This window comes from Liolophura sinensis, chromosome 6, assembly GCF_032854445.1.
Source record: "Liolophura sinensis isolate JHLJ2023 chromosome 6, CUHK_Ljap_v2, whole genome shotgun sequence".
Classification (NCBI taxonomy): domain Eukaryota; kingdom Metazoa; phylum Mollusca; class Polyplacophora; order Chitonida; family Chitonidae; genus Liolophura; species Liolophura sinensis.
Genome location: NC_088300.1, coordinates 28,251,593 through 28,262,343, shown reverse-complemented (window position 1 = coordinate 28,262,343; position 10,751 = coordinate 28,251,593). Strand labels below are relative to the sequence as shown.

The 10,751-nt window shown below is 37.2% G+C and overlaps 1 protein-coding gene across 2 annotated transcripts in view; it reads left to right on the top strand.

Annotated features, from left to right (window-relative positions):
• Positions 1-1,378: 1,378 nt before the first annotated feature.
• Positions 1,379-10,751, top strand: part of LOC135467874 (probable sodium/potassium/calcium exchanger CG1090) — a 33,740-nt gene continuing 24,367 nt past the window's right edge. For both annotated transcript variants that reach the window (XM_064745776.1, XM_064745775.1), the window contains exons 1-3: positions 1,379-1,465; positions 7,266-7,460; positions 9,607-9,807. In XM_064745776.1, coding sequence (XP_064601846.1) covers positions 7,298-7,460; positions 9,607-9,807 — 364 coding nt within the window. In that variant the 5' untranslated portion in view covers positions 1,379-1,465; positions 7,266-7,297. The remainder of the gene's footprint in view (positions 1,466-7,265; positions 7,461-9,606; positions 9,808-10,751) is intronic.

The following is a 10,751-nucleotide window of genomic DNA, read 5'->3' as shown; positions in this document are numbered from 1 at the left end:
TTGCAAAATATTATCTGAATACTGACAACCCTGCACTTTTAATTCTTGAATCTTCAGTTTTACACCCTGAGAAAATCGAAGGACACATATACATACGCGTAACACTTCAAGCTTTATTTAGTTACATGTAGAAACGAAACTTTGAAGAGGAGGCACCGATCTCAGAACTATATTTTATAGCCGTATATGAATTACTCTATTATAGTACCATGCATTTTGCGTTGGAATTGGAATAGACCTCCGGTACACGTTCTCAAATACACTCAGATAATGATTTTTCAACAGGATCTGTTTGTGGGGAAATGAATATCACAAATGATAAAGCACAGCTTATACAGCTTATTGATCTGAAGCCGTGGCGATTAACGGCCTTTTACAGAGTTTAGAAATCCTTCCGGGCAGTCGGTGGAATCCCTGCAGTACACGCCTAATGCGAAATGTCAAGTCGGCCACGCATGCAGATTATATAGAACTGAAATACTATCATTGGATGGTGTGCAATTAAAGATGTACACTCACACGCATACGCCTGGAAAATTGGTTGGCAATGACGTCAGAAGCTACACACGTATCAAAGCAGCACGATGCATATGTTACTAACGAATGTTTTTAGTGCCCACCTACAACTATACCGGTATTCATCACATAGGCCTAAACGCTGTCTCATTCTCTGCTACAGTTTTTTTTTTTTTTGTTAAAGCTGTATAATATGTACGTTCAAGCTGTACGTATATCCAGGCTGTGTATGTGTGTACAGCTTGAATCAATCTCAGTCTAACATACTGTGAAACAGTTAGATATTTGTCAGGGACTACCATGACATTGCCTTCAATATGCATGGGACTAACGTAACATTAATAATAACAATAACTGTTATAGCAGTCCCAACCTCAATTGATATGAACCCATGTCTCTGACATTTAATCAGCATCATTATGTCATTATAAACTTAACCCCAGCTATAAGTAGTTATAGGCATATAGGCCTGATAGATGTACATAGGCCCTACAGTTCTCTTATAGGCCCTAATTCAGAGGGTGCCCTCCGTCCAGTGTATGGTTGGGGTTGGAAAGTATTCATCGGGGTGGTTGGTTTATAAATTGTGCCTGGATTTCTTGCCTTTGAATCGCTTCAATAGCCTAAGTAGGTGACATCACGACAATATCATGAAAACAAGTCTGCAAGTGATTCAAAACTCCATTTAGGCCTATTGTATTTACATGCATGTGCAGCTTGCCTCCAGCTGTTGCCTAAATGCAGTCACAAGGTACGAGTCAAGAGGCACTTGGTGCTTGTTAAAGTTTTGGATCATGAGATCTCGCTGCTGGGTGTGTATTTGTGGATGTGTCAAAATCGAAGCGTGGTGAGACGTGTGTCAACAGGAGAGCAGGCGAAGTGCGGCGAACTCCGCGAGAAACACAGCGTATCTCAGTCCGTATACAGTGTATGAGACTGTCGATCTAACGTAAGTGAATTATAGGTACTTTACATTTAAATTATCAGCGACTTTCTCATCTGATTATGATTAACGTTTTTTCAAAGCAGTCTCATTCAAGCTCAGTCATTTTCCAACTGCCCCCCATCTTTTGCTGCTGCTGTTGTTGTTGTTGTTTCATTGAGTATACATGTACTTTGTTGTGGCTTAAAAAAATTTTCTCTTGTTAACAAGCAGCTTTTATCATGATTCGCCTAGTGTATTCTTCAGTATTTTGATAAAAGTCACTGGAAAATTATACTTATAGAATGGAAAACATATTTTAGTCCGTGCTAGTTATTGTTGTGAGTGTAGTTACATTGTCAGTTGTCCCAGGTTGCACGTGTAGTGTAGATATCATACCGATACACTCAGTTTTCCTGGAGGTCTTCTGAGTTATGAAAGTATACCTGTGCTATTTAACTGTTTTTTTTTTTAATTTTTTAATATTATTATTATTATTATTTTTTGCCAATAATTAAGTTTAAACCCAAATATAGGGATTTTGTCCACCTCATTGACTAAAACTGTGCGAAAAAGCTAGATCTACCTACATGGGCTGGTAAATATCACATTATCAAAAAGAAGACTTTTTCAATTTTTCTTGGCATCAATGGCATTTTGCTGTGTGAAAATGTTCACCAGACACTGATTGTTGAGTACGACGTTAAACCCCAAGCACTCACTCACTCACTAGACACTGTTACACCTTGTAATGACAACATTCAGTTTGCAGAGTGAGAAATCTTTCTTTTTTTGAGTATGGCGTAAAACACCAGTCAAATAAATAAACAAATATGACAGTGCCATTTTGCCAGCACACGTTTATGCATGCATACTTTGTTGAAAGAGGTCACTTTACATGACCTTTTCAGCTTTGGCAGCATAGACAGTTTACTAGTAGCTGCCAGGCATTATCCCTCATAGTACTATCAAAGAATCATAAGGTATGTGTGTGTATTTTACACATCAACCGATCGACGTACATGTGCATGTAAAAACTCGTCAATTTAATTAGCATCATGCAACCCAAAAAATGTTCATATTTCCATCGGTATTGACCAGTTTTACAAGCCACGCTGAAAATCAAATACAAAAATACAGATAATGCCGTCAGATTACATATTCTTGTAGCTTCATTACTCAGGTCATTATTAAATCTGTTTGTCTATTTGTACAAGCTTTTATCATCAGACATCAGTCAGGATTTACCCACTTGCATGCATGTTTCAAGACACTTTCTGACATGTGCTTTGCTATAGTGAGATATAGTAAGCCACATGTAAACTTGACTTTGACAAAACAGAGGCTGTTAAAAGTTGATTGCACTGTTCCAATGCAAATGTGGACAAGAAAAGTCAATTACTTAGTTCTCTATTACATGATGGATGTCCCCTGAAGGAAGATGTCAAATCATCTTATGTGTGTCTCGTGAAGTAAAAGTGTTTGTGACTTTTGTATTGTGACTTTTATGCAGATATTTTTTTTATTCAAATGTCAATTTCCTCCGGTTGGACCAGATACTGTAGTGTTAATGGGACTTTATTTCAGCACTCCGAAGTACTTTGTGTTTTAAACGCTTGCACTCAAACCACGTTCATTTTGATATAAAATATGTCATTTATAGTGACTACTTAATTGTGACCAGTTTTCATCAGGTTAGATTCCATACCAGCATGGTTGGCTGTGCTGATTTCAGAAATAGTCAATTACATGTACAAGATTAGACGTGTCATTACGCTTTTGAAATACGTTTAATAAGCTATTACTTTGTAAATAGTGTACAATGTGTTGTATTTAATTTTCATTGTGCCCTTGTAATATCATTTAAGCTTAAATTTTGGTTATTAATAACAGTTCTATAAAAATATTTGAATGACCATGACATATGTGTTATGCAAGATGTAGTATGCTTTGGAAGATCATTTTAAATATCAACATTTAACACGTCTCCATAATTTATGTCTGAGTTTCACAGAGGACATGTGTAATTTGCTCCGATTTTGATTTATTTATTTAATTATTTGATTGGTGTTTTACGCCGCACTCAATAATATTTCACTTATACAACGGCAGCCAGCATTATGGTGGGAGGAAACCGGGCAGAGCCCGGGGGAAACCCACAACCAATCGCAGGTTGCTGACAGACCTTCCCACTTACGGCCGGAGAGGGAGCCAGCATGATTTGAACTCACAGCGACTGCATTGGTGAGAGATGCCTGGGTCATTACGCTGTGCTAGCACGCTAACCAACTGAGCCACGGAGGCCCTCCTCCGATTTTGAGAAGTACAAGCATGTATACATGTAGATGTAGAAAGCACAGGGTTAGAGATCAGGTTCTTTATACATATATATATATATATATTTACTTGTACATGATATATCAGCATGTATGAGTTCAGAGATGGGCCATTGGCTTATGCTGTAAATTAAGCTACATTCACATACTGACAGCTGTGTCAAACATGGCTATTGAGAAGTCTGCGATTGAAGTTTCTGTGGTGCTAAACTGGTATGTATGTATATGGTAATAACCATTGAAAGCGTGGGAAGAATGGCTTGGAAGCACACCCCCCAAGCTCCCACACACCTATATTGTAACTTCAAACAAAGAACGCTCAAACATTTAGCTACAGGTGTTTTTTTTTCTGATAATATGGCAGGGTATACTTTTGATCTACCCATATAGTGGTATAGTGAAACCACAGTATGGAATAGTGCACAACAAAAATGTCAGTTGTACTGCCATCCTGGCAGTGGAGTGGAAAAACCCAAACTAAATGGATTTTACACCACATTTCTATTCGTTGACCAATGAGATGTTGCAGGCTTGATTTAAGCCCCAGTGGCTACCTTTATATATTAGGGATCGTATTTATCAAGAAACTTATAGATATTAAGATATATAGATATATGTCATAAATGGCCACTCAAATTGTGGTTGGTACTTTTTTTGCAATAAAGGATCAATGTACAAATTGTCTTCCTTGAGCAAAACATTTTAATTGTAGCTGTGTATGAATTTTTTGACTTTTGTCTTAAGAAGCTTGATAAATATGGACCCTGTAGGCATTTGCCAGGCACATGTACAGGTAACTGGCAAGATGCAGTGGCCTGTTGGTTTGCCAGGCACATGTACAGGTAACTGGCAAGATGCAGTGGCCTACAGGTTTGCCAGGAACATGTACTGATAACTGGCAAGGTGCAGTGGCCTATTGGTTTGCCAGGCACATGTACAGGTAACTGGCAAGATGCAGTGACCTATAGATTTGAAAGGCACACGTACAGGTAACTGGCAAGATGCAGTGACCCATAGGTTTGCCAGGCACATGTACAGGTAACTGGCAAGAGACAGTGGCCTATAGGTTTGCCAGGCACATGTACAGGTAACTGGCAAGATACAGTGGCCCATAGGTTTGCCAGGCACATGTACAGGTAGCTGGCAAGATGCAGTGACTTATAGGTTTGCCAGGCACATGTACAGGTAACTGGCAAGATGCAGTGGCCTATAGGTTTGCCAGGCTTACGTACAGGTAACTGGCAAGATGCAGTGGCCCATAGGTTTGCCAGGCACATGTATAGGTAACTGGCAAGATGCAGTGGCCTATAGATTTGCCATATAGATTATGTACAGGTAACTGGCAAGATGCAGTGGCGTATAGGTTTGCCAGGCTTATGTACAGATAACTAGCAAGATGCAGTGGTTTCAGCCAAGGTGCTTTTAATATCAGTTTCCTCCACCAGTAAACCTGACTAACATGTAATATATAAGTATAGGTAAAATAGTCTTGAACAAGGCATTGCACGATTATAACAGATTGTGTTCTGGTAAGAATTCAGCACCATTATGACATTACAAAAAATTACAATGAGTGAATGTAATTAAATTGCGTGTTAGAAAATATCAGCCTCGCCTGTGCACATGTTACCATTCAAAACTGGTAGAAAAGAACTTATAAAGCTTAAAAAGAACTGTAAGCTTATCGAAATTCAAAATCATTTCAACACTATAAATGTCACAGGTACGGCTCTGCTATTGAGTGAAAGGCTGTAATTTGAGCTGTTCTTTGAGCTATTTGTAAATACAGAAAATTAATTTATAGGGAATATGGATTTCATAGCCTCTTAAAAGTTCAGGAGGCATTAATTGTTAGTAGCAGCTTTATATGAAATGATGGAAATGGAGAAAGATTGGAATCAGGCAGCTGTGAGGAAAATTGACTGATAAATGGGCATTTTAATACATTCTCTTAAATTATACATGCACATGATATCACAGCCATTGAACATTATAACTCATATGTGGGAAGGTCTGCTAGAAACCTGGGGATGGTTGTGGGATTCCCCTGGGCTCAGCAGGTTTTCCTTCCACTATAACACTGACCAGTATAACACTGAACTGTTGTCAAATAAGGCAGTGAACACCATTCAAGTAATAAATAAATAAACTGAAGTTGTGAATGAAGACAAACATAAAATGTACAATGTATGTGTTTTAATAGCAATGTTCAGAGCTTGCTGTTGATTAGTGAAATGGTCGTTTCTGTATCGATGAAAAGTTGTTCTTGCGCATGTTGAAACGATTTAGCATTCAGAGTGTATTTGAAGTGATTGGCTGACACTGAAAGCATAGGTGATTCTAAGTTAAATGTAATGTGTGTTAACTTCATCGCACGAAAACCATACAGGTCGATCACTTCAAAATCTCATCCACATCCCATTGTTTTTGTCCTTGTGTTAAAAAATATAATTCTTACATTTATACATGTGAATTAGGACTAGTGTCTCCAAGTTTTTTGCAAAAAGTTTTAATTTGATTTAAGTACCTGACACCAGTTTATAGTTTGGTATAAAGACATAATATATGGCATGAGAAGGCATATGTTACAACAGGAATTGCTCAGCACTGTTCACTTCAGACAGTTTGCTTTGCCAAGGTATCTGATTTCTGGTATTAATCTGGTGACAGCTGGGTGGGGAAGGGGAGGGGCTGTGTGTAGAAGTACTAGACCTACATATATGTAGTATACAGTATGTTCATGAATACAGGGTTTTTCATCTCCAGTCAAAGTTAAAAAGACTCGGAGAATCTTCAATAGATAGGAGTTGAAAAGAGCATTCCGATCTGAACTACATTTACTTGCTGGCATTTTTTCAAGAATTACATTTTATGCTGAATAAAGCTTTCCAGTTTTTGTGTAGGTTACTGGTAAGGAATTGATATGCATGAGAATAAAGATAAGATTTGGTGGCAAGGACATAGAGCTGATAGCTTACCGAGGATATAGCCTTGTTTTTCTTAAGAATGATATTAAGGCCACTGGTAATTGATTGTTTGTTTCTCGTGACCAAATTATGGCTTGTAGCAACTATTTCTTGCCAAAAATATTTTTTTTTTATTATTTTGTAAACTTGGAATCTGGAACACCATGTCAGTTAATACAAAAATGTCAAAATGTTCTATACCTATAAATGTGAGGTTCATTTTACTTACCTGAGCTGTAATGCTGTGGATAAGACAAATTATATGCATCTATTTTTTTGGTGACTAAAATGGTGAATAGTTAACACCAATATTTTTGACATACTGAAAGATACACGAAGGACAGTCATAAGAAACAAATAATTCATTATCAGTGTCCTGTAGACTAACATATGTCAATGAACTCTGGGACTATCTTTTGTTGAGGCCTTGCAATATTGTATTGAGCATGTGATCATTCAGGGAAGGTGAGTGTGTGTGTTTGCATGGCCTGTTTTAACACCTGCTCTGCTCTGTCCTGTCCACAGAAACCAGATGACAGAGTTATGACACTTAAGACATGGCGTTTCTGCTGGGTACTCGCTCCTACCACCGGCGCTGGTGCAAGTGTCTGCTTCTGACGTGCGGCTTGCTACTTCTTGTGCTCTGGACAAGTTTTGCCTCTGCCGGTGATGACAGCCATGCTGGATCTGCATTTAAGGCACCAGCTTGGGAGACCCTGGGTGAGAATACTATTATAAATGTACATGAAAGCATTTAATTTTGTGCAGGATAAATGTGTTAAAAAAAAAGATGAGGAGATATTTTACGATAGTAATGCACTTTGTAGTAGTGCATCATAAAGGATCACTTTGTTAAACTTTTCTATGCATTTAAATAGTTAGATATGAGCAGATTGTCTGATATTCATATATAGTTTTGAAAAAATTATTCCCTTATGCATATGCGTACATTATTCTGAATGTCACTTTTCTATGTAAGTACAAGTCCAGCTCATGCTGGCTTCCTCTTTGGCCATATGTGGGAAGGTCTGTCAGGAACATGCGGGTGGTCATGGGTTCGTCCCAGGCTCTGCCCAGTTTCCTCATACCATAATGCTGGCAGCCGTATAAGTGAAATATTCTTGAGTACTGCGTAAAACACCAATCAAATAAATAAATAAATCTGTGTAAATAAGCATACATGTATATGCAGATTTAGATATATTTGAAAATGGCAGTTTGCTCTGCTGTAGCACACATGCTTATCATTTTTGAACTAATATAATGTCTAACATTAATTGTGTTGTCTGCATATTTATGTACATATACATCTCTATGTATGTGATGTAGTTATTTTCCTTTTCTCAGTATTATGGTCTACATATTGATTTTTAAATTCTTCTAAAAGCACTGTTTGTTAAGACTGTTTAAGTCGATACGCTTGTATAATATTATTTGATTATTTGCAGTTTTTCTTTTGTCCCTTCGCTGCGCTTAAACATAACACAATACTCTAATATTTGATTTAGCCTGAAGCTTAATGGCTACATTGTCTGAAGACAAGATTATTTGTTGGTGTAAAAGAAAAAAGAAAAAGAAAATCTATGGACACATGTTTCCACGTGTATCAGTGCACCTTAAGCATGCACCCGAGAGATTAAAACTGTGGTTTATGATTGGGTTGTCTGTACTCATACAGTATCCCATGTATCAAACAGTGGCACATTGTGAACAAGCGCAGCCATCCAGTGTGTCACGTTTTTGTACAGAGCATTTGTTCAGCACATTTAAATAACACATTGATGTTGTCTTACACTCATACATAGATTAACACATTTGTGGTTGTCAGGATGGTGTATGTAAGGTCACAGATAGCCTGGATTTATTTACCAATCCCAGAATTGACAAAGTTAATGTCAGACAGTTTCCCCTGCAGTGCTAACATTGTAGTGTACTGTGTAGAAGATTAGCCCAGTGTATTTCCCCATTCTTGTAAACAGAAATTGCCTGTCACATACTCTTCGTCCCAAAAAACAAACTGTCTTGTTTTAATTTTATTCTCAGGTAGACTCCTGACCTTACTGATTTTTATAACCAATCACCTTGAATGCATAGTAGTTTCTATAAAGAAACACTTTTATCTCTAAACATAAAAAACCCTGCTGTATCATGTGAAAATATTAGGTAGCTATTTTTGATCACATCTACAATAACATGGATGTCTGAAAATAGAGTTTCACAAAAAGTAATTAGAGGAGATGAATGATAGAGACAAGTAAGGAACTGAAAATTGGTGAACTTAAGATTAATTCCGTGAAGGAAAGAGGTGTCCATTTGTACATCTCCATCTGGACCTGGGTGAAGCTTCAGCATAACATGGTCATAAGTGTCCACCAGATTTCTAAGTTGTGTTTACATCTGGATAGATCTGCATGTACATACTTTCAAATGTTTAGAAAAGAAGACCTTCAGATTTTGTAATTTCTATGCATTCAGAGGCTTAGTTGGCATATAATTATTCAGTGAAAACTGTGCTATGTAATGTGTGGCTTACAGTGAACATCCAGTATAACACTGTCTTCTTTCTTGGATAATATATAAAATATAAAAGACTTTCAGCACAGAGAGTAAAGCCATATGTCACAGGCTATAAGTAGCTATCAAACTTTCTATCACGCACTTTATTCAATTACAACATGGTAGACAAAAGCTCATAATTTTGTTGGAAACCTACTGAATGATTTTGAGACCTACTAATAGATTTTGAAACTTACTGAATGTTACATATCTGTTACATGTACTTACACATGCACTGAGGGTTTTTTTTTTATATTTAAAACATGCATGTGCGACATTAATACATGATCTCTTGTGTGTGTTGTTGCAGGAAAGTCTCGCCGGCTGCAGTCTGTGTTGCCAAACTGCACCCCTCCCGCGATCGAGCAGTTCCCCAGAGATCTGTTCAGCCCTGAACAGCGCCGCAGTGGTTTCCTTGTCACACACATACTGATCGCTGCCTACATGTTCCTTGCCCTGGCTATAGCCTGTGATGATTATTTTGTGCCTTCTCTAGAGGCTATCTGTGATAGTAAGTGAATTTACTATTGTAACCAGTGTTACAGACAAGTCCTCAGGGTCACATTATATCATACATTTATGAATGAATGCGATCTGTCAGTTATTTTCTTATTTTGGAAGATATCTTCAAATGAAAATTCTGAAACCCTCAAGTCATTGAAACTCTTACATTATTAGATCAGTGTTTTTTTTTGAAAAGATAATTGATATCAAAAAGATGTATATAATGGATAATGTTAAAATTATTAGCCTGGCAGCAGTTTTGATTGATTTTAAGAAGACATAGATCTTACATGACTATTATGAGTGATGTTTCTAAAAGGAAGCTTGCAAATACGTTTACAGTGTTTGCATTTCAGAACTGATTCCCATCGATAAACAAATCCTGTAATTTAAGATGGCTACCATATACGGTATAGCAATCCATATTACATCAGTGTTTATGAGAATAAAACACCTGTTAACATGTTTGTACTTATAGTACTAACTTACTTTAATAACAGATGTGATATGTCTTATTTGTGTCAGTGTGTAGTTTTCACTGAATGCTGTGCAGTCCAGAATGGGAATTTTGAGAGCACTAACCCTGTAGCAATGAGGCTGGATGTTTGAATTCATCTCTTGGTGCATCAACTGCATATGTATGGCATTATGATGTATGTGTGAGAAAAGGCACTGTAGAGGATGGAAAATTTCATCTAGTACTGTTTGCTCATATTGTCTGATTTTACGAGTTCTCTTGATCTTCAAAAGTTTTTTTCAGGTATGTGTGGGATCATATCCTGATTTAAAAAAGTTTTAGCACAAGAAGTAGTTTTTTTAAATTATTGCATTAATTTTTGCCTATAAAATTGCACTTTTTGGTATGAAATTGTATGTCATTTACAGTATTAGCGCATTTTAAAAATGGGACTCAGTGATGTTTTCCAATCTATTTCTGTTGCATGCACTCAT